The sequence below is a fragment of the Passer montanus genome, unplaced genomic scaffold (genome assembly GCF_014805655.1).
Source record: "Passer montanus isolate IOZ18808 unplaced genomic scaffold, ASM1480565v1 scaffold3, whole genome shotgun sequence".
In the NCBI taxonomy this organism is placed as follows: Eukaryota; Metazoa; Chordata; class Aves; order Passeriformes; family Passeridae; genus Passer; species Passer montanus.
The window spans coordinates 20,516,373-20,541,287 of record NW_024367707.1 but is presented as its reverse complement, the minus strand read 5'-3'; the positions used below and the strand labels follow the sequence as shown (position 1 = coordinate 20,541,287).

At 42.4% G+C, this 24,915-nt stretch overlaps 1 protein-coding gene across 1 annotated transcript in view; it reads left to right on the top strand.

Moving 5' to 3' along the window:
• The window catches only part of NPAS2 (neuronal PAS domain protein 2), a 105,086-nt gene that overhangs the window by 74,782 nt on the left and 5,389 nt on the right, over nt 1–24,915 (top strand). Inside the window, 12 exon segments of the mRNA XM_039714398.1 lie at nt 3,790–3,908; nt 6,294–6,376; nt 7,569–7,675; nt 8,834–8,981; nt 9,573–9,654; nt 10,357–10,498; nt 11,218–11,324; nt 11,497–11,589; nt 17,416–17,562; nt 23,342–23,536; nt 24,833–24,885; nt 24,887–24,915. The exon segment at nt 24,887–24,915 is cut by the window's right edge and continues 94 nt beyond it. Of these exon segments, the coding sequence (XP_039570332.1) occupies nt 3,790–3,908; nt 6,294–6,376; nt 7,569–7,675; nt 8,834–8,981; nt 9,573–9,654; nt 10,357–10,498; nt 11,218–11,324; nt 11,497–11,589; nt 17,416–17,562; nt 23,342–23,536; nt 24,833–24,885; nt 24,887–24,915 (1,305 nt within the window).

Here is a 24,915-nt window from a genome sequence, read left to right as displayed (position 1 = left end):
TAAAGTAGGAAGTAGGAAGGAGGGATTTCTTCTTTCAAATGGCATAAGCAGGAGGTTTGCTATCTTAGGAAGATTATGTTTTACACATTCCAAGTTGAAGTAAGATGACCAAGCAACTGACTGCTGTACTATTATTAACTGAATAAAGTGGCATCTGGGGTTTTGAAAACATGTTTTCATTCATTTCATATGGCAAGATTTCTCTCCCTAAGGATAAAAATCCTTTTGTCTGTGATAGTGAAGGGCTTGGTTCCTTGTGTATATTATTTATTTTTAACATTCTGTTCCAAGTGTCCTGGTCTTTAAAAAAAAATAAATAAGCAAAAGCAAAATCAAACAAAGATCTCTGTATAGGTAAATCAGTTTCTTTCTGTCTTGCAAGATACTTGCAGGTATTTAGTACTGTTACAAAAGAATTTTGTTGTACTCTAGGGGCAACAGGTGTGATAGGTAACCACAAAAATGATTAAAATTCACACTAAGGAGCATTAGCTATCTGATATATATGAGCCAGTTCTTTCACCTTTCTGATTACGTATTTAGCTTTGTCATGTGACCTTCATGTGACTCGAGATATTTTGTCCCGATTTTTTAACTGTGAAGCACACAGGCCTTCATTTACTCAAGCTCACCTGTTTATGGCCAGCCTTGCATTTTCATTAGGCATCTTCTGACAGAAGCACTCCAAGCCCTATATTTGACTGATAAATCTGGAACAGAAAATATATTTGACTTATATTTGACTGATAAATAGTGGAACAGAAAATATAGGATCAAGCCCGAGCCATAGCCTCGGGCTTCCAAGCTCACCTGTTTATGGCCAGCCTTACATTTTCATTAGGCATCTTCTGACAAAAGCACTCCAAGCCCTGTATTTGACTGATAAATCTTAATATCGCCATAGCCTCGGGCTTGATCCTATATTTTCTGTTCCACTATTTTTCTGTGGCACTCTCAGAAAGTTCACTACTGAACTTAGCTACCTCAAGATGTTGTGTTTCTTTTAAAGAGACTTGGAGAGTCATAAAGTATGATTTTTCAGAAGGCTTTTTTAAAAGATTATATCAGGATTGTATTTTCTTTTAAATTCTTCTAATGACCTCTTTTTTTAACTACACTTCAAAATTCATCAACCAAAAAAAGGTTGAAATAAACTGACCAGCTGCAAAGCAGAGCAAAGCAGGCTGTGCAGATAGAGCTGTGGAAAGAAAAGATACCAACAACCTAAGTCAGGCAGCAAAATAATTCAGAAGCAAATGTGAGTGGTTTTTTTCCTTTCAGTTATTGTAGTTGTCATTTTCAGATGGAGATGTACTTGACAATGTAGTGGCTACCTGCCTGCATCATTGAGGCTTTTAATGCTCTGGACTTTGTCAAAGGCAGCTGAGTGTGAGATGGCACAGTAGCTGTTCAAAGACAGGATAACATCCAGCCAGGCCAGCTGTGCCTCATCTCTTTGGGCTTATTCATTCACTGCTGCTTAAGTTCCTCATTTCCAAATATTGTGAGGAAATCCCAAATTACTGCCTAGCTGTCCTACACAATAATTATTACCCTCTTACTACCTCATTTACCTGTTGGAAATAGAATCCTATTTTGTAAATGCCACATTCAGGGATGTATTCTGCTGCCTTTTGGGAATATGTCTCAGGCTCGTGGCTGTTTACACCCAACAGCTGACATAAAAAAGCCATCTGCTGTCTTTGGTGTGACTCAGTCTCTGCTTCTTTCTACAACTGGTGTCATTTGCAAGCCCATGGTTCGCTAACTAGGTTAACTTATCATACCTGTATTTCAGAGGCTAAATGTGCATATCTTGTTTTCATATCTTAGAGCCCAGACTGCAAGAATTTCCTATTGAACTTGGCTATTACAGAGAGCAACAGCCCCACTGACTTCAAATGTCTCAACATACTACATAGCAAGTTCAGAAGTAACTTTTCACAATGCCTGTAAAGTGGGTTTGTAGCATTCCCATTAATTTTTAAACAGGACCAACTACAGATATCAACAGGCTTGCACTAAATACTAATATCAGAGATGGATCAATAACTCTTTACGTAGGCTACTCATGTGTCCTGTAGAACTTAACTCTTCTTTTTTTCAACTTTTTGTGTTAATAATCACAAAGAAGCCCACATATAGACACATAACTCCAGGATCAGAATGGGAATGCATGTTCCTAGGGAGTCCCAAGAGCACATGTGCTCTGCTGGTGAAAGGAGAATTTTGCCCATTGTTATTCTCTCTATACCCATTTAGCCATGCCCTCCAGTCTCAGCTATGAGAAAGGACTTGATCTCTGGGGATGTTCATGTCTGTGCTGTCTTCTCAGATAAAGAACTCTTCCTTTTTGGTGTAATATATATTGTGCACACAGTGGCCTAAACCACTTAATCACAGGTGTGAATTCCACTCAGCATACTTTCTTTTCTGTCTCATGCCCTGTTATCCTTGTTACCAGTAATGCATCAATATTCTAAGGCTTTTAATAGGTTGAATTGAGTTCCAAAAGCACATGTGATCACTTGAGACTTCTTCAACTCTGCAATTTGTGATAGTGAATGAAATCCCAGTGCAGAAGCACCCCAGGATAAAAATGGCTTGTTATCTTTTCCCCATATAGATACAAAGCTCTTCAATATCACAGTAATGCTTTGTCCTGTGCAGAAGAGCTAAACTGTCTGAAACTTCATGAAGGTGGATGTAGGTGCCTAATAGTAAGAAAAGAGAGTTTCATATTAGTTTTAATCCCTATTAGCATTAAATTACCTCATACTACTGAACTCTGGCTGCTAGGTAGGACCTTCTCTGCCCTTATGGGAGAAAGTCAGCTAGGCAGGGCAAGAATCCAGCCCAGTTCCCACTGCAGCCTGGCACACCATTTTCTTTTATAGCTGTAGGAATTCAAGCTCTAAACAGCTTGAATTTGGAGGAATAATTTGCATTATGTCATTCTAGCACGGGACTGTGGGCTGGTTTTCAGCAACACGTCCTTTTGACAACGCATCTCTGCGGCAGGAGGTGCTAGTGGGCTCTCAAAGCAGCTGAAGCCATGTAATCATGAAAGACACAGGTAAAAAGCATATACAAAATGTGTAGCCACGTCACATCCAGTTTTTCCCTCTGCCCAGTGTTGGAGGACTCAGCAGGCCCTCTGCAGACTCACCAGATGTGCCGTCTCAGGAGGCCAGTGCCATACATGGGGTCCCTTTTCTTCTTCTTTGAAACAAGGAGAGCTTGAGCATACAGGGGACAGTTCTTTTGATGCAGAAGGGGAAGGCATTCTTCAGCAGCCAAGAATCACAAGCATCCTCCTGCTAGTTTGATGAAGCCTGCCTGGCTGTGGGCCCCGGTGTTTTGCCACTGATGACTTGACGAACTTTCTTCAGCTACCTCCTTTGCCAACACTTTTTTTCACTGCATCATGGAAGTTACAGCACTAGGCATGCTGCGGCATGGCTTTTTTTTTTCCTTGTGAGTGGTGAAAAAGAGCAATTGGATGCGTGGGGTTTCTTTCCAGAAAACTGGTTTATGCTCTGTAATAAGGTTTGGCCTTATTTTTATCAGGATTAACCTGTAAAATTCATAGTTGAAGTTAAGCTCTGATGCCTTTCTGCCTAACATGACTGACTTGGATTTAAACATATGCATATCAGCTTTAAAAGCTTTTAGAGCACTTTTCTGAATAAAAATAGTATTAGTACACTTGGAGTGTGCAAAATATTCAGGGAGACCAAATCTTATATGACGCAAGACTCCAGGTCCCATTTTTTTTCCCCTAACTAGTGCCTAACTCCACTTGCAATGGCTTTGATGAGGCTGTCCCAAGGGCTTACAGAACATCCCCGGGAAAGCAGATCTGCTTTGTTGCAACTGTTCGTTTGGCAACACCTCAGTTTCTAAAGGTAAGCGCTCACCCTGAACCGGTGCCATGCGTTTCAGAACTTCACTAAAAACTTTCAGATGGGGTAACACAGAAGGTTCTTCATATTGCTAATTGAATGGATTACAGGTATCATATTTCATGCATAAAAATCCAGTGAAGAGGATTATCAGTGCAAGCCAGGATCTGTGGAAGCAGTGTCACTTCTGCCTCCGTTGCACAGGATACAGAAACCCTCCTTGCAATAGGAATTGCAAAATCACTTTGAAATTTGGTTCCTCATTGCTGCTTTCTGTTCCTGCGATGGGACAATGTACAAAGGTCTTAAGGATCTTTTCCAGCCTAGCTAATTCTGTGATTCTGTGATTTTGTGATACAGATGACCACCAACACTTCCATTTGTGCTTCTCAGAGTGTTTGGTGGACTACTGCTTGTTTCCCTTGTCACGAATCCTGGAAGTAAGATAGCTGCTTGTGCTTATAAGGATAGACAAACTTAGCTTGTGCCTAACACTGCTGTTCCCTGATTAACAAATGTGAACTACTGCATCAGGTGTCCTATGCCCAGAGTTTACGAGGTTTTTTAATGTAACTGAGATGTGACCAATATGAAAACACTGCTCCCTTGGTCTTGTTCCATTGCTGCTTTGGAACTTGCAGGGCATTCTAGACTGATCCCTGACCCTGCAGGCAAATTGAGTAAATGAGATTCCCATGAATCTTAACCACAATAATCATATTAGCAGAAGGGGTGGAGTTAAAGATTCCCTGAGAACCCTAAAAGCAGTTTCCTTGTCTTTGAGTAGCTAGCATCTCAAAATAAACAGGGAAACAGGGCTACTCGTGGCAATGAGCTGCCCAGTGCTAGGGAAGAAGCAGCTGCTGAACAGCCCTGAGTAGGTTTTAACTGCCACAGAGTCCTGAACACACATCTCTTCAGTTCACCTGGGTGACTCACCTAACTCCCACTCTTGACTTTCTACTGTAAAATGAATGTAAAATGTTCATCCGACCAGCTAAGGAAGACAGAATCAGCAGTTTGGTTGTACACAGCAGTGTTTGCACCTTGAACTTTAGTGTATGATCTTGGCATCAGCATGGATTTTGGCCTAAACTGGAGAGAGAGGAATTTTAGGTGTTTATGAAGCCTTTTCCATCTGCACAGCTAGAAACTTCAAACAACTTTGTCAGCATTGATATGTATCAAAGAACTGCTTGATTGCAGCACACCTCAGCTTGTTCTCTGGTCCCAAAAGGGTTTAAAACATCAGTGATCTCCTCTGCCTGAGGGACAGCAGAGAGAGAAGCACTAATGGATGTGATGGGAAGCTGTCACTGAGCCCACAGCATGGGGGGATGTGGCATCAGGGAGCAGGGGAATAGCAGCACTGGGGGCCAGTGGGCAGGCTGTCCTTACCAGTGAGGATGGAGACCCGCCTGCAGGAGAGACACAAAGGACACAGGAACCCTGGATGGCACAAATGCGGAATGCTGATGCCGGGAAGTCCCAGGCCAGGAGCCTCTGGGAAGTCCCAGGCCAGGAGCCTCAGCTGCAGTTGCCCCTGCAAAGCATCCAGTGGGAGAGGAGAGGTTGGCAGAGAGCTTGGAATGGACAGTGAGGTGGCCATGGGGCATGCAGCCAGCCCCAGCCCATGGGTGTGCACTGTGCTGCCATCCTTCCCTCTACTTCCCACCTCCACACAGCAAGTGACCACCACTGACTGCCTCCTGATCCTCAGCGCTCTGGGGCAAGGCTGTCCTGCCTCACAGAGAGCCCTGTGCCTGCCTTGCATAACTCACTTATTAATTACCATGCTCATGAGCACCAAGGGGCTGCTGTGAATCTTGAGGGCCAGCTTGTTTGCTGTGGCAGTGAAGTGCAAGGCAACGCCGAGCCCTTTACCAGCTGGACAGGTCCCATGCAGGCTGGCTGCCTGAAAAGGCATCTACTCCTCTGCAGCTACTGAGGGAGAAGGAAAGTGTCCCCCTTTCCCAGAGAGCTAGGTGGGCAGACATCCAAAAGGACCAAGGGTGGTGGGTATCTTTAGTAACACAGAGGGAGTGAAGCAAGATGTGGCAAGCCCGGGTGGGATAAGGCACAGGCTGGATGCTGGGAAAGCCCACGGCCATCACACCCCAGGCACCGCTTCAAAGCCAAAAAAGTTTTGGCACCCTGAGGCACAGTCTCAGCTCTTAAGTACATGTGCATTACAAGTTCTTCTCCCTGTCTCCTGTAAAAAATGTTGGCATTGATAAATACAATAGTTTGCTCTCTGGAATGGCCAGAAAATGGGTGAATCCTCTGTTTTCTCCTCTTATGCACCATGTATTTATAGCTAACAAAAGCTAGATGAAGCAGAGGGGTGAAGCTCCAACTCTCAGTAAGTCAGTTTTCTCCACTGGACAGGAGATGTGCATCGTAGAAGAACCTCTAGAGGAATTCACATCAAGACACAGTCTGGAGTGGAAATTTTTATTTCTGGATCACAGGTTGGTGACAAGAAAAGCCATGCTGGTTGTGTTTGGTGCTTTTCTACTACTATTTCACAAGTACAGTTCTCTCAAATAGTGTTCCATTTTACATCTCAATCTCATGAACAGGAGGGCTGCCAATGAAATTCCTACAAAAGCTGATGTTTACTATTTTACATTTACTTCTTTTATTTTAATAGGCTTTTAAAACAAAAGGACTCTATTTCTTCAGCTGAATTTGTGATTAGCTTGTTCTTCCTTCATTTAAAATTATCAACAGACCAAAGTCTGTCACATGGCAAAATGAGCTAATTATTATACAGCTGCAGAAATCCTTCCTTCCAAATCCAGTCATTGATTGCGTGTGTGCAAGATAGTGTTCCATTTCATATCTAAATCTCATGAACAGGAGGGCTGCCAAAGAAATTCCTACAAAAGCTGATGTTTACTATTTTACATTTACTTTTGCTTTTATTTTTAATAGGCTTTTAAAACAAAAGGACTCTATTTCTTCAGCTGAATTTGTGATTAGCTTGTTCTTCCTTCATTTAAAATTATCAACAGACCAAAGTCTGTCACATGGCAAAATGAGCTAATTATTATACAGCTGCAGAAATCCTTCCTTCCAAATCCAGTCATTGATTGCGTGTGTGCAATTCCCACTGAGTTACGGAGGGAAAGTCTATGCTGGCCTGAGGCATCTGTGCTGGCAAAGGTACAAAGCAAGTGCCTCAGCATGCCACAGATGAGCTCTCCAGGCACCCGGAGGAAAGCAGCACAGATGATTTCCTCTCTTATCCCCCCGGTCCCAGCAGATGACGGCTTCCAAACACCTCCCCACACATTTTCCCCTGTATAAGGGCTGCAGAAGCCATTGCAGAGCCCCTGACCAAGCAGCAGCCAAGGAACGACTCCCTCCCAGCAAATTCCTCTGTAAAGGAACCTGAGAAGCTGCACTGCTTTCCACAATCACATTTTCCCTGGAAAAGGGGTGTTGTCATAGTCTTGTCCTGGTGGGATGGTGCCTGCCGGTATTGCTGCTCCCAGCTGGGTATCCCAAGCTCAAAGTGGGGGAAAGTGAGGATCCAGCCCCCTGAGGTGAACAACTATGCACTGATAAGTGAAAGTAGATCTGGGCTGTTTGCATCTCTGCATCAACATGCAGACCTGCTCGTTGTGTTTTATGGACTCCTGTTGTGCCCAACCGCAGAGCTCCGCCGATTATCGGATACTTGCCTTTTGAAGTGCTGGGTACTTCTGGCTACGACTATTACCACATAGATGACCTAGAGCTGCTAGCAAGGTGCCATGAACACTGTAAGTATCTCATGGCCCAGGTTCCTGGGAAGTCACTGGACACTGGGACACCTCTTTTCAGTGAACAGCTGTTTGGAAGGGGAGGTTTGACTCTTGCCTCAGCCTGTATATGTTAGCAGAGCTGTAGCAGACTGCAGGCGCTGCAGCTGATTGGCATCTGGGACAGACTTACCAAGCTCTGAAAAATACAATTTTCCCGTCTATATCCCCAAAAGTAGCCAGTGAGACTCACTGAAGAGCTAAAATATGCCAGATTTGACTCCTGTTCTATTAGTAAAGAACATGCAGAAATAGTTCAAGCAATTCTTGTGGATTATTTCCTCTAATGTTGTTCACTGTGTATTTGGGATTAGCTGTGATTATTTAAATACGGTCTACTAGGATTTAATTGAAAAACTCTTTCACTAAATAAAGAAAATAATGCGATGCTTTTCAAATATTTGCTTACAGAACTGGCTGTAACATCTCAGATTACCACCTCTGCCTATCTTGAAAGTATCCTGTCAACATTAGTTTTAATATGTTGACATTGAAATAGAGAAAGGCTAAATATGTGGATGTTTGGGAACCCCTTGAAATCCCCAGGGGGAAAAAAGCAGAGATTATTTGGTTGGTGAATCTTCAAAATCTTCAGTACACCCTGGTTTACTGTAGTTTGAATTCTTGTCAGTCTGGGAGTTTTCTTTCAAATTATTTTTGTCTTTGCACAGTATTATCTCATATGCTTACTTCATCCTAAATCCATCTGCACACAATACTCATCTTTTCAAGCATTTTTATCCTGTACTTTTCTGCTCTAGACCTTAAGATGATCACTCTTAGAAAATAATCCCAGGTGTCTAATTAAGCAGTATGTGATCAGCACATAAAGCTGGGTAAGATCTGTGTTTAAATTTTAGCAGACACTAGTTCATTAGTGTCCAAACTTAAGGTTAATTTTACTGTGTAGGAATGTACTATCCATAGTGTCAGAAGAAGATACCTGCTAATCATTATGATTTTTGTTCTGTCAGAAGGCTGAGAGGAGCACTTACTCAAATTGGTGCTTACACTTCTGTCTACCTATGACAGATATTTTTGTCACTTTTTTTTTTCACATTTCATATCATTTTCATGTGGGAAGTTGTGCTACAAGCTGTGTGTGTTTTCTGCTGGCAGTGATGCAGTTCGGCAAGGGGAAGTCGTGCTGCTATCGGTTTCTGACCAAAGGACAGCAGTGGATCTGGCTCCAGACCCATTACTACATCACCTACCACCAGTGGAACTCCAAGCCAGAGTTCATTGTGTGCACTCACATGGTGGTAAGGTATGGAAAGTCCTATCAACCAGCCGGGACATAAAGGACAGTAAGATAGGAGCAACCTCATATCTGCCAGCATTTTCTTTTAAAAATATAACATCATTTACATAGCAAAAAAATAAGCCTGAACTTTATAAGGAAGTAGGGTAATTATAGAAAAATTGTCAGACTGAACCTTAGTTTATGTTAAGCTTAATTTTTTTTCCATTTAGGGGCAGATAGACTATGGCATTTTTTCATTTTGTGCAAAATTAGAGAATAGACAGATCCCTTAAATATTCACTTTCTCTAATCCTTATGTTGTTTCTAAAGAGATTTATAGAAGCTTTCCAGTAAAGTTATAAAGTGGTTGTAGGATATGAACTTGACCTTTTTATATCGTTCTTTAATATGCATCTTGACTTCAAGATAGGAACAGAGCAAAGCCTGAAAATTAAAACACTCTCAAATGTTATTCAGTAGCATTTGACTTAAGTCACTTTTCAGCTCTTCATTTAACCTGTAAAATGTACAGTAATTTGTTCCTCCACTCTCTTAAAGCACATTTTAAGAAATACAGCAGTTCCATGTTGATACATAGACTTGTTTTCCATTCAGTTATGCAGATGTTCGGGTGGAGAGGAGACAGGAGATGGGCTTGGAAGAAGTGTCCTCAGAGGTGGTGTCCTCAGCACTAAAGGTACAATGAGAAAAGCTTTTTATGAATTTATGTAGTGATCACAACTTGTTCCTATATTAACGTCACTGAAGACTCCAGCATTGCCTTTCTCCGATGTTGGTGGATTATCTCAACTTCAGAACTCGTTGCTCTTTGAACTAATTTGACATAAATCAGGTGAGTTTATCAAAGGATGAACCTGGAGATCAGTAACAGCCACAAATGAAGAGGAACATGAGCAGGGGCAGTGTGAGATATCTAACTTTTCCTTGGCAAGGTACTACAGTTTAAAGATTCAGATTCACTTGGACAACTTCTGGCAATCAGCCCTCTTGGCTACACCTCAGTGATCTCTTGAGGAAAGACAGCAAAACTCGTCCTCAGTGCATGGCCAAGTGTCTCGCAGAGGTTGCAGTTGCTGTCACATCCAACTGAACACAAAAGAAAGACTCAGAAAAACATCTCAAGGCACAAAGTGACTATGGCAGTAGCTTGCTATTTATTTCTAGCTCAGTGATAGTTGTTTGTAAAATGCATTAGTTGGATGCTGTTTGGAAGGGGCATTGACACCTTTGTCCAGGTCTTCTGCTGGCCTACCTGAGATTAGTTCTGCTCAAGTCATTTTAGGTCTGCCAGAGAACTGGAGTGCAACCATTACTAAGTATCAAAATGCTTTACCTCTGACAGATGCAATAGCTGTTCTCCTTTTCTGGTTTGTTTTAGGAGAGTGGTGCCAGCTTGGATCCTGAACAGCACTTTAATGCACTTGATATTGGTGCCTCAATCCTCAGCGCTAGTCGGACACCCTCAGTATCATCCAGGAGCTCGCCAAAATCTTCCCACACACCCAAGTCAGACCCAGCATGTGAGTGGCATTCTTGAGTTATGAAATTATTTTTAATTTAGCCAAGTTAAAGAATGGGTGCTTATATACCACAGCTGCTAATTTAACAGTAAATGATGAGGTATTGATGATATGCACTGACAAAGAAGTGCAAAAGCTGAAATGGTAATGCACAGGAGGGAAGGTTCTAGCACAACCACCTGAATGCTGGAAGATGAACAGTGGGATTAGACATGAAATGTGCTGTTTCAATCTGTTACAAAAGTGAGGACTCTGTCCTTAGATTTGAGGGCACCAGTGTGAGCAATATGAGACTTCTCTAGACTTACATGAGTAGTAACAGCCTGTGGGTGACTCTCCTCTGGCCAAGATTTAGGATACTTCAGGGCTGACCTGGGTATACTCTTTCTGCTTCCTGGTCTGGGAAAAAAGCCAATGAGCTAACCTAAATTTACAGTTATTTATCCCATATAAAGTTCCAGCTGGTTTAGAACAGTTCATGGGTCCTTTTGCACTGCTCATTGGAGCATAGAACCATAATTTGTCTCATTTACTTTTATCTTTGCCCAGACCCTCCTTATCAGTTTAATTTTACTGCCATTGAAGTCAACAAGAACAGCCCTGACTCCCACTAGAATTTAGCCAGGCCATTACAATTTCTACCCAGGTCTTGTCATATTACCCACTTCAAACAGGGTTGATTTCCAGCATGTAAGATCTCACTGGTACTTTTCTTGCAGCTACACCGACAAAGCTGATCACGGAGTCTAACACTCCCTTGCCGAGAACACCGAGCACACAGCAGGATTTATCTGTGCATAGACTCAGCCAGCCTACTGCTCTTCAGGTAACTTCACAAGGAATCATGGAAACAGGCAGAGGGTGTAACAGCATGTGCCACATACGCAGCTTAGCAATTAAAAACAACTTACACAGAAGCCACAGCATTAGAAGAAACCTAAAATTTAAAGGAGCCAAACTTACAAATAAAGTTTTGGTTTGTTTTGTTTTTAACCTAGGTTTCTTTGCCTTCTCAGCTTCCATGTGAGCTTCTCCCACAGCAGTTGCTGCCTCAAGCAACTCTGCAAAATCAGCCTGCACCTCTGGCACAGGTTAGTTGGGGATTTGGAAGTGGAATAGGTCACTTGCTTATCTCCTGATACTTTCTCATTTTGGGGCTTTTAAGTTACATCTCTAGTAACTAAAATCCCCAAATCCAAATTCTCAAACACTTAAAATATTGTGGGAAAGTAATCTGAATTGTACACTTGTATGTTTAAACATATAACTGCATGCAGGTGTTCAGAAGCCCAGGTGTGTGTAGGTTCAGGTGTGCACGCATCTGTTTCATGAGAGGACAAAAAACAGATGGAAAAAGACTTTTCAACTTCACTTTTACACAACCAGGTCCCTTCAAGATCAAATTCACAATGAGAATTAAAACCAAAAACTAACAGAGACATCCAGTCTGCTAAAAACGCCTATTTGGCTGTGCTGATATAGAACTAACCAGCAGTAAAGGACATGCAAATTTAACAACACCCATTTTGTGAGTGTGCCAGTAATGGAGAGGATGCCACTGAAGACAAATTTCAGATTCCTCCAATCTATTAAACCATATCTCAAAAGCGGGTGATGGCCCAAAACATCACCTCAGGGTTACATTTGCAGTGGATTTTGAAGAAGCTGATTTGAGTACCATGTTCCCAGCTCATTGTTTTCTCCTGTGGTTCTGCTGTGATGATACACCCCATCATCCTCTGATTTTAGGAATGACAGAGTATTGCTGGACCCAGACTGCTTCTACCATTGATACCATATACTCACTCACAAGACCCCGGAGTTTATTTCTGTAGCACATAATGCATACAAAGTCCTAAGGATACTGGCTTTGAAATAACAAATTCTCATTTATCTTCCATGTTTAATATTCTCTTCATGACTCCACGCTAGCATGCAGCGAATAAACAGCATATCAATTATCTGCTCTGAACATTCATTTTCTTTTACAGATACTTCTCTCCGTTATTCATTAATGCATTTTCAAACATCAATTACTTTATGTATTATAAGTCTCTGTGTGTTTTGTTTGACTTTTTTTCTACCTCCCTTTCTTCTCCATCAAAGCTCTTTGTGAAGAGAAGCTTTCCAGTTGTTTACCAAGACCCCTGCTGCCTTGTCCCTTCCCAGTGAAAGGCTCTTACTGGCACACCAGTTCCATTTTTTTTATGACAAATTAGAGTGCCATGTAGTCACTGTTTAAGCATCTTTGGGCCACCTAAATCTTGGTGAAAGGAAGAGGGCTGACTGGAGTCTGTCTACACAGGCAGCCCTCTGGCAGCAGTCACAGCAGTACTCCAGGCAAAGCTCAGGATGAAGCTTGACATGGAGCAGGGAAATAACACCAGGACATTGCAGCTCAGGCTGCTGATGTTCACACTCCATAGCAAAACTCCTGTAGAGAGTACCAAGTCTCCACACACTTGGGTGATTTTCATAAACTGTTATGAATGTTATGATACTACACTATATGTCCCACTTTAAAATAATTAACATGTCAGCCCACAGCAATATAATTAATTATTCAAAAGACAAAGGTGCCTGCAGCACTAAGTGAGTGAGGGACAAAACCAGGTACATGTGCATCTCACCAAGAACACTTTTTTGGCTTCCTAGCTGACCATTTCCCAGCAGTTTAGAGGCAAAACACAAGCCCATTGCTTGTAGAAATAGTGTGGCCAGGTTCCTCCCTGCCAGCTTGCAAGGAGGAGCTGAACAAGTTTCTCTCTGCTGCCTTTCTGCCACTTGTCCTTAGCTGAAGGTGACTGATGGTGGGAGCTGGAAGGCCCTGGGTATTCTTGTGGCTAACATTTGGCTACAGGGTGGCAGCAGCAGGGAAAACATTACAAGTGGCCACAACTGTGTCTGCAGTGAGCAGCTAGCTGCTGCCTCGGGCACCATCTGCTTGAACTTTGAGTAGGTTTATTTCCAGCAAAGGCTGTAATGGTTTTGTCTCCACTGAAATGTGATTTTAGCTTATGCCTTGCTTGTGTGAATGAACAGACATCACAGTGTCACCCTAGATGTCACCTGAATGTAAATGGTTTACTTTCAACCAAGTGCTCCTAATTAGAATATTTGTTTGTTTGCCTTCTTCATTGTCATAAATTAAAATCCCCTGCAACACAGCGGATGTTGATGACTGAATAATAATTAACACTAATAATCCGTTTGGGATTGAGCAGGTGTTATTCAGATGACAGAAAGAAAGAACAAGTCGTTCGGTGAGCTGCAAAACTAATGAAATCCAGTTTCCCAAGGGCTGTGCCTTGCAGGGCTGGTGCATGGAGCCAGCCTTTCCCACAGGAGCAAGGGATGAGTGGATTCTTCTCTCCTTTGCTCAGCTAAAGCTTCCATGAAGCTACATCAGTCTGGTATTTTTGACACTCTCACAACTCTGTTGAATGTCTCCAGCAAGAAACATGGCTCATCTATTGGGCCAGAAGAATTGAAAGTTGGAAGGTAGGCAGAAAATAAAGTTTCAAAGGAAACTGAGCTACAAAACAAATCTTTTCTTTACCCAGCTACCTATTGTCATGACACCTGTAGGAACAGATTGTCTTGGGACATCTATCTTTTTGTTCATCACAATAGAAATGAGGAACCATCCTGACAGACACAGGGGCCGTAGGTCCCCGCCCCTGGCTGCAGCCCCCCAGCACCTAGGGAGAAGGAGTAACCCTGGCACTGTGGGGTAGCACTCAGTGGAGAAAAACCTCTCTCCGTGGGCATGGTGGAGGAGAGGAATCATAGCATGGAAGTGCCAGTCCCTCTCCCTGGGCTGTAGAGCCTCCCTGGACCATCACCAGCAGTAGTGCTTCAAGCCCCTCCCCACCTGAACATCTGCTGACATGATCCCAAATGTGTCACTTTATTTTACTTTTTTTTTTAAGAAATCAGACTAAAATTATTGCTGCTGTGGGTTTTGCTTTCGAGTTTTTTTTGCCTGGATTAACAAACCTTGATTAAACTGGTGCAACTATAGAGATCTCACAGGTTTAGTCTCCCATGTTTGACTTTATCTAGGAAGATGACACTTTTCTGTGTATTACATGCACTTATCTAAGAATTCTGTGGACATATGTAAAGACCTAAGTGAAATGAAGAGCAGCTTCATCTGATGCCAATGGCAGAGTTAAAGCTGGGCAGTGTTTTCTGTGGAATGTTTTGAGTTAAGGTCTTTTAATTTATTGTACAATTAGAGATTTCTCCCTTAATTAGTAGAGCAGTTAATGATCTTGAGATAAATACTCTCTGGAGCAGGTCAATTGCTGTTAGTGTCTCATTGTACAAAAACAATAGAAGCTCTGTAAGCACAGGGGTCATGGTTAGAGTTATCAACAATTTGGGGGTTAGATGGGAAAAGGAGAAAAGCAAAAGAGAAAGTTCCTTGTCTTCATCCATAACAGCTTCTACTCCAGTATACCAGCTAATTGTTGATGTTAAGTATATTAATACAAAAAGCATGTGAAAAAGAGAACAAAAAGACAATATAAAATGAAAATACTAAATATAAGAACCTGCACAAAAAAATAAGGAATAATAATTTAAAATCAACAGCAATACATTCTTGTATGCAACTTTACAAAGCAAATTCAAATTTAAAACTAAGGCCTGAGAATGGATTTTGTTTCATTTTGAAGTATAAAGTGATTGTGAAATTGCCTGGTTTAAAATTCCTTACACTGATCAGTTGAATAAAATCAGGTTCTTTTCTCAAAGGGTCATCAAGGAATTTGCATGTTAATCAATGCATGTTTGCATGTTAAGTCTACTATCACCAAGCTGGGCAGTTAAAATGAAGCTCTTTGCTAAAACTGTTTTTAATTCCTTTTCTAATTAGGATCCTTTTAAAAACTTAAAAGCAGTCCTCGCTAAAAGAGTTCATATAGAGATAATTAGATTATGAGAGTTGTCTTTTTAAAAGATCCTTCTGTACATGCCAGGTTAAAGCAGGAATTAGCTGCATCTCCTCTATGATCTGTTGCTCACAGCATCATTCCGCTCCTAAAATCAGGATACTTGGGGCTCTTCAGAACCAAAAGGCTGGGCTACAACAAGCAGCCCTAGATTCCCCTTTGAGTCACTTGTTCTTATTCCCAAACATCTGAGGTCTCTGCTCAACCACTCCTCGGGTTAATGCTTTATACATGGACAAGAAAGAAAGAAGGAGACCTTGCTCTGGCTTCTCTTCTGTAACACCAATTCCAAGTAACACAAACTTCCCTTTGGGAGGTTTCATACCAACTTCCTGCTCTGGGAGAGGAGCAGGTTGCAGATGATGGTGCTGCTGTTTGCAGGCACAGGCACCACGAGTCACAGCAGGGCTGAGGCTCACATCACCTGCTTGGGCAGACGGCGCAAGCTGCGAGTGCTCACAGATGCCTCTGGCAGCAAAGTGGGCTCTGTCACCAGCAACTGCAGGTGCCACCTTAGCAGCCCTCCTTGCCCCTAAGCAGGGTTGGCTGTGAGACTGACCTCCACCTGGCCACCACTCTGTGCAGTGACCTCCCAGGCTGTGTGGGAAAGCCACCCTCTGCCTGATAAATGGAAATAAACCTTCTGAAGTTCTCGCTCTTTCTCTGCCAGGCCATTTCCCTCAGCTTTGCTAGAGGGAATGTAAAGGTACTTTCACATACTTAACTGGTTTAAAGTGAACTACTTAGCTGATACAAATCTGTTCTGTCACATTTAGCTTTCTCTAAGTAGCCAAAAATTTTATCAAAGGAAGTGTACAGTGCTGCTAGCACGAGAGCACTAGTTAATTCCTGTCTTGTTATCTTTTTTTCCCTACTAAAAAGCCAGAAGCTATGTAAGCCGGTGCACCATGGAGCAAGAAGGTTCCAGCAGCAAGCATCAGCTCACCCACTAGCACAGAGCCACTGGACCAAATATAGGGACAAGGCAGCATTTTCAAGTCACAGCAATTTAATTATTTTTTGCCTGTACACTCACAGCCCTGCATGTTTTCAAGAAGATCTTGGATGCCTTGATTACATAAAAACTTAAAAAGATTTTTTGAAGGGTTTTGTTCTTTTTTTCAAAGACTGTTTTTTACTTTTGGAATATGAGCTTATCAAAAGCAATTATTCCAAAGCCTATTAAAGTAATAATTAACTTTAGTGAACTTTGAATCATACCTGAAAGCATCAAATACTAGGGATTTATTGCTGTTAGTCCTCTCCACAACTCTTGAATTATTTCAGTTTGTGTCAGTATTGCTGCTATTGGAGGTTGCACCTGCTTCTTGACCTTGATTAATGATCTCCATTTTTTACTATTATTTAGAACAGCCTTTCTTCCACTGAGTTGAGCTATTCATTTTATATCACATATAAAAATAACTTAATGAGTATTTCTTGTCATTTAAGTACTACTCAGCTGTACAAATCTAGAAAATGTTTATTGTGGTCTATTGTATGATGCCTTAGTAAGTCATCAGCAGAACAAAGCATTGCAGAACTGCTATTTCTGTTCTGAAAAAGGAAAGTGTTAGTAAAACACATCTGGATTATACTGTTATGCCACACTAAAGGCTCCAAACTACAAGCTGATGAAAATAATGCACTCATTTGCCATCCAGTTAAGATGCTCTGATATTTTAAAGTAGCATACTCCCAAAAACAGTCCTTACAACAGAACATGGTCAACTGTAAGCAGATCATTGTAGCTGAGGAAATTTAATATATGTGCATAACCCTGAAAATAGACAAGATGTCTGTCTCTAGATGTTAGTATATTACAAAGACTTTTTTTTTAGCTGTGCTTTACAATCAAGACACCAGTAACTCCTTACAGAACAATGTTATACTGAGGCCTGTTTGTATTAGAATGACTGATTTCCCCTCCCCCCTTCTTTTTTTATTTCCTCCCCCCAGTTCTCTGCACAGTTCAGCATGTTCCAGACCATCAAGGACCAGCTAGAGCAGCGGACACGGATCCTGCAGGCCAACATCCGCTGGCAGCAGGAGGAGCTCCAGAAGATCCAGGAGCAGCTCTGCCTGGTCCAAGACTCCAGCGTACAGGTGCGTTACTACTGGAAGGGACGGAGTCAAGCATCGTCTCTCACATGATAGGCTTGGCAAATTAAAATTGCTCCAGAGTCCAGGATATCTGGACACGTGAAAACTAGCTCATCTGAATGAGGATGTTGCCCTCTAAAAGCCTCTTGAGTAACCTCTGTCAAGAAAGGTTTCCTTCTTCCTTCCTTCTCTGGAAGAAGAGGAGGAAGGAATACTTCAGCCTTAGGAGGAAGAGAGTAATTAGGGTCATTTACAATAGCATTTTCTTACTTTATCTACCAAGTCTTCAGACTGAGCAGCTGTAGTAGAAAGAATGTTGAAGTTGAGACTTCCTTGTCACATTAAAACCCCCAAAATTCTGCTGTTCATTTGTTCACACCTTGGAAGTATCTGGATTTTTTCCTCACCAGACAGGCTTAAGTCTTTAGGGTGGAGCTGACTGATCCTGCTCTGCTTCTGCCTTTGACACCTCCTATACAGAGATAGAATTCTCTAGTACGGTATGTGCTTTGTACCCCTTACATCTACCAAACCTCAGAAATAATAGCAAGTATTTATTAAATAGCAGTTTAGTAGATCACAGGTTCCCTTTCACAACAAATGGACAAATCATCCACTTTTGTGGAAGTTTTCTGAATGTGGGTGATTACTGCTATGTTCCTCATAATTTAACTATAAATGCCAGGTTAAATGATCCTTGCTAGTAATGTGGCACTGGGGACTTTGAGTATTATACTAACAAGATGATTTTAGAAGACAAGCTTTGCCAAGGAAGCAAACACCTCAAGAGTATTTTACAAACAAGATGGGACCTACTGAAATCAGTGGGAATTTTGCTTGCAGCTTCCACACAGAAATAGACTCTCACCCATCATCAGCATCTGTGAAATGCAGTTTCACACATTAACAAATTGGGATTGTATGTTTAGGTAATTAAGGGATCAGCAAAGCCAAATTAGAAACTTTTCCACCTAAGTTGCTGCATGTGCACTGCTGTAAGATGACAGCACCTGTGGGTTCCAAAGCCAGAACTCCCTGTTCCTGGTGCCATACAATCACGTAGGGAGACCAGGTTTAGCTTCAGTGTGTTTCTTCTATTGGTTCTCCGCTGACTTTGATTAAGGGGAAGAGAAAGTCTCTATGCAATTAACAGGTGTTCAGTTCAGAATCATGTCATATGTCTGAAAGCTATTATTGTTATTATGAATATCAAGAGACATGATTAATTGGGTGACAACCATTACTCTCTCCTGGTGACATCTTCAGTAATCATACACGCTCTTTTTTTTCATCATTCAGGCAAAAACAGACTTTCAGAGCACATTCTTATATGCAAGAAACAGATTTCAGATTTTATTTTTAGAAAGCTGTCTCCTATATACATTAGGCTGCATTTACTTGGACAAAGACCATGGGACAGATTCTCAAATACACTCAGAGGGAGCTCAGGCAGAGGCCCAGAAGGTAAATAAATGGTGGGTTGATCTGCATTGCCCCCCCCCTTACCAGTTTGTAGCTCTGAGTTACACCATCTGGGTGATGCCCTCTCCCATGAAAACTGCACCAGGTGGGACCAAGCTTTTTCAGACCATTACAAGTTCTCTTGTGTCAGTACTTACCAATTCCCAGCTTACTGCAGTGCAGTACTGAGAGGCAGGGAGAATGGAGAGAGCTTGGAAATGCAGGGGGCTGCATATCTGCCTTAAATGACAATGCTGGATGGAGAATACATCCTCTGTATTTTGTGTGCTTTTTGGTCTCTCAGAGCAATCAAACAAGGTGATGAGATGCAAGTGGTCACACTGACTCCTGGCCAGGACCTTTTTCTTCTCCTACTTTCTCTAGGTAAAAAAACAAAAAACACACAAAGAAATTATGGTGCTGTTGCAGGGATAGATTGAGATGAGGAATAATTTTTGTCTTACTTGGCTAGGGGCAATTTGAAAGAAAGCTGCACACTTTTGCATGCAGCTCTTTTGTGACTCACAAGCAGCAAGGAGTAAACTGTTAAATCAGAAATCCAACCATGTGCTTTGCTGCACAGATTTCATCATTCAGGGAGCTGGATGTCTGCAGACATTGATCTGTGTCTACTATCAAAGCTAAAATGCACAGTAACAAACTGGCTACTATCAAGCACATTTCTGGTGTCTTTAATACACTGCATAATAGAGCTGTAAGCATGGGGGAGTGATGTAGGCTGTCTGAAAAGGGGAAAGTGTTCCCTGCTTTTCCCTTATGAGCTGATTTATTAGCATATCATCCTCACTGGTTCACTCCCTTCCACACAGAAGTGTACAGGTAGCTCCATGGAGAATTAAGCTTGATTTCCATTTCCTTCAGAGATCTTCAAAACTGAGTACAGCAGTCCACCAAGAAATGCTTTCCCAGACAGAGAGATGTGTAGCACAGTAGTCTGCATTAGAAATTGTTTGCAGAAGTCTTGTGCAGAGAAAGATGAAACTGTCGGGAGGGTTGCAGGCCCTGAATAAAAGTGTTCAAAACCCCATTAGATCCCTGTTACTGCTTTTCCTGACAATGGAGGACAAGAACAGGAAGAGTAACCTCAGAAGTCTGTAGGATGCTGTGTCTGCTCCAGTTTGAACAGTCTAGCTAATGATTCACAGATGCAAGAGGAAGGCAGAAAGGCTGAGCCTGACCAGCTTGCAAGAACTACAATCAAGACCATCCACAGCCACCCATCATTTGCAAAACAGGCTGTCTTCGAAGTCATGAATCTCAGCTTCCCAGTGCTGTGCTTCTCATCTTTATACATTTTACATAAAGAAAGAGTCTTGATGCCTGTAATGATGAGCCCAAAAGCTATAATCCCCTGATTATCCAAAGGACAGGTGGAGTCAAAGAGATGTTTTCCTCGGGATGCCTTGTCAGTGTGGTTCAGCCATTAGCTGTAGGGCCCTTCTGTCTTAGAATGAGGGGCCAGCAGTGTCAGAGGGTCCCTCCTCTCCCTTGCTGCTTTGCTGTGTATGTTAACAATCTGGCCAATTAAAAAATGTTTGTAAGATGCTTCACTGACCTTGCAGTCCACAAAATCACCAACAAGGCATGTCATTAGCAGCAATACAGTTAGGAGGCTGCTAATTTATCTACGTAGGAAAAGATTTTATTTTTTATGAAAAGGTTTTTCTTGTTATTTAAAGCTGCTGTATTTCAGTGTTTTGGCGGAATTCAGACAAGACATTCACAAAAGAGGTACATTATGAAAAACCACCATTAAATTTTGTACAAATTAAGCTTCTAAGTTTAACAGGTGGAAATTCCATGCTTCGATCTTCTGTCAGGTTAACTTTTCTTTTGATAAGACATCTTGAGTTTTCAGTTCTGCAGGGACACGGCCACCATTGTCTCCTGCTCTAAGCTTGTTTTTTCCAGGTCATTTATGTCCAGAGGGTAACAATGCTGCTTTGGCCACTATAATGGCAACAGAGGGTCCCCAGGTATGAAACACTCAGAGCCCTCTCAGGGTATGAACATATGAACAAATGAAATTGGCCTACTGGGATAAACTTGGTTCTAAATTTATGGTATGCTAGCTGCCAACCATTAACTGTGCACATTCCTACCCAGTGGCACACTCTTGTAATTGCAAAGTAGGTTACTCTGCTTTCTTTGGAGGATAAACTCCTTGGCCTTCATCTGGAAGTGAGGTAAGCACACAGGGAGGTCCCTGCTAAATAAGCAGTCTGCTGTAAGTTCACACCCCACCTGACATTCACCTTGATAGATGCTGAATTTGCACTGGGTGAACTGAGTGTTTCTCCAGTGCTGTGTGCCACGTACAAGGAGGACACCAAGCTAATCCTCCTAAAGGTCTTAATTTGCAGTGATCTGTCCAGTACCAGTGGGCTCACACTCCCTCCCCATCACCTTTTTCACATGCACCACTTGCTTTGCCTGTTCTGAATCTTATAAAAAATTTTATATCAGTGGTGACCTGTCTCACTGCTAGGGCTAATCAAGTGAGTTCATGTACTAAACATGTCCAAAACTTAGCTTCTATGTACAGAAAATAAACAAGAAAATGAATTTTCATTATATTTGTCTTTGATTTATTCATAATAAGACCTATTTACTTGGCAGAAGTTGCAAGACCATCTGTCTTTCTGATATGTAATGGTTCCTAACTCAGTGAGCAGTGTTTTTAAAAGAAAACACTCAGAGCTAGTTTCAGACCTGCTGCAAGCAGCAGCCCCAACCCTGTCACTTGACCCATTTATTCCTATCAGACATCTCTGAGATGTGGTTAGCCTACAGCACCTGAAACAAGCTGTTGCTTTTCCTAAATTGCCCCCCTCTCCTAGCTGATTAATATAAGCTTTGTCTGTACCTTTTTTCCAGGGTAAAATCTTGGCATGCATAAATTAATTAAAAATTTATCATATTTAAATAAGCTGTGTTTTTAAAGCTAGATAAATAAGTACAACCATGATGGATCAAGTCATACTTTTGCAGAGAAAAGCAATACATTATACTGGGCCTTTGGAGAAAAGTATGGGCTTTTTCCAGGAAAAATTAGAGGGGACATGATAGTTTAGGGAATTGTTAATACAGCAATAAGCTGCACGAAGGTGTACTAATTACTGGCCATACCTCAGATGTACTGCTAGGCATGAGACTGATGGATGAATAATGAAGAGAATAATTGTGATTCTGATTTCATTTAAAACTTAAGTAGCTCCGCTTAAATTAATGGAGTTCCACACATGTAGCAGTGGTGTGGAATCAGAATCAGATCCAAAAATTACATCAGCTGTGTGGGATGTGTATCTCCATACAGCCCTTGGTGGCAGAAAGGCTAGGTCTGAAATACTGCAAAGAGAGCTTGTGGCATTAACAATGCATGGTTTTCAAAGACTACTTTTCCCTCTTTACAGCTGTAATAAAAGAAATAGCCCCTAGAAAAGGAAAAATTCCCAAGTCCTATAACTTTTAAAGAAGAAAGCTTCATCTTGAAATGCAAAAGTAGAGAGGACATCACTTACAGAAACACTAAGAGAGAAGCTGCTAGCTCTTTTGCACAAGTCAAATGCATGGCACATAAAGAGGACTTTTAAAGAAGAAAGCTTCATCTTGAAATGCAAAAGTAGAGAGGACATCACTTACAGAAACACTAAGAGAGAAGCTGCTAGCTCTTTTGCACAAGTCAAATGCATGGCACAGTTAGGAAGAACACCAGGTGACAGTTACCTGATGGGAAATCAGATAAATGACAGCGACTGTCTGTTTACACATCCTGTCAATGATAAGGACACGGCCATTCAGCTTGGAGAGCTCTGGCCTGACTGTGGCCTCATTAAAAACATTTGACAACTCAGCTGGGTGTAAAGTGTAGAATTTCTAGAGACAAATTCAAAGACAGTTCTGTCTGAAAGGCTGGTGGATTTTGTTGAAAGGAGAAACAAAAGGACTGAAAAGACACGGAGTTACTGTCTTCTCTTTGGTCAGGATGCCCCAGAACACAGTGAATGTTCTGGGAACTGCTCTTAAGAGGGCTGTGCCTGCCCCATTGAGAGAGGACTTGCATCTTCTAGACAGATTTCACAAGTAGTGGGTGCACTTGCAAAACAAGAAACCAAGAAACTAGAGACAGTAGAGCTGTTAATGTAGGAATGATAGGTGATTTCCAACTAACAGTAAATGTGTTATGAATCCAGAAATGTGGTAATTTTATTTTAGAATATATCTTTGGATTTACTTCTGTCACATTCATTATTCAGAACATCTGGGCTATGTAAACAAATCCTCCCCTCTTCTTTTCCAGATGATCTTACAGCAGCCAACAGTGTCCCTGAGCTTTAGCAATACTCAGCAGCTGGACCCACAACAGCTACAGCAGAGATCAGGGGCCCTCTCTCAGCAGCAGCTTGTCCCCAGTTCTCAACTTCAAGGGCAAATCACATCTTCACAAACAACGAACCAGCAGTCACTGAGAGAAGCAAGCGTGATATCGAGCCAGGTAATCATTTCTTTGAACAGAGAAGCATTTAGATGGAAAGGAGACACTGAGCTGTTCTTAAGAAAGCGAGTAAAATAATGTCAGTCCTGTAACTGTGCCTTTGCCTTCCCTTTCTTATTCTTCTGTATAAGGGCAGCCTATAAAAGGGTTTCCCTACAGCATTTACCTTACCTTAAAGCCTTGTTTTAAGATCTCAGCCAGGAGGGTTACTTGAGCAGCTGTTTCAGCTTGAAAATGGAGTAGGGGAGCATGCAAAATGTGTTGGTGACTTACTGGTCTTCAGGTGGTCCTGAAAGAAACCTGACTGGTCACACTGGGAACTTGAAATAGTGAGACCTCTCAGAGTACTTGCTCCCTGAGCCCAGTCGGACACCACCAACGCAACAGAGCCTGTCTGCTGTGGTGGCACACAGAATACATGGAGATTCATCTGAGACCCTCAGGCTGTGAACGTTAACAGGTTCCTGCAGAGCAAAATAAAGTTCAGCCAGACCAGTAACTGAGGTCTGTGAAAGCTATTAGGTTTGGCACTGTATTTTTTGTTCATTCTGCTGGTTTCTCAACATTTCCAGTGTTTGCTCTTCCACCCACCTGTAGTTCCTCCCTTCACAGAAAACTGAGCTCCTCAGCTTCCTGATTGCGTGGCAAGCGTATTTCCATTATTGTCTTCTGAGCCTCCAGCTGTAGCATTTCACCTCCTTCATACCTGCCTTATAGTGACTCTATTAAAATAGAGAGTGTATAACTAATGCAGGGCAAGGGGCAGAAACTGATGCCCAGAAAGTTCCATCAGAATATAAGGAAGAACTTCTTGGCCACTGTGCGAGTGACCGAGCACCAGAACGGGTTGCCCCGATAGGGTGTGGAGTCTCCCTCACTGGAGAGTCTCAAGAACAACCGGAATGGGTTACCCCGATAGGGTGTGGAGTCTCCCTCACTGGAGAGTCTCAAGAACAGCCTGGACACGATCCTGTGCCATGTGCTCTGGGATGACCCTGCTAGATGGTCCCTTCCAACCTGACCTGTTCTGTGATTCTGTGAAATAGGGGGAAAAAATAACAAAAAAACCCCCCATTGTTTCTTTGATCTCTTCCTATCACGGTGCTTGGCAGCAGCTCCTCCCGCTTAACTTTGCTCCTGCCTCAACCGGGGAGTCGTTTGGGCTTGCAAGAGCGGGCCCGGGGCAGCCGTGGGTCCGACAGTCGTTTCGCGCACGGTGACAGCAGCCTGCCGGGGGCACCGCCAGGCACCGGTGCCGCAGCCGGGCTGTCTCCCGCTCTCTCTCCTCTCTTGCAGGGCCCGAAGGCGGCGCGGAGCTCGGAGCTGGCGCCGGGCGGCGGCCGCGCCCCGCCCCGCCCCTCGCCCGCGCCCTTCGCCTC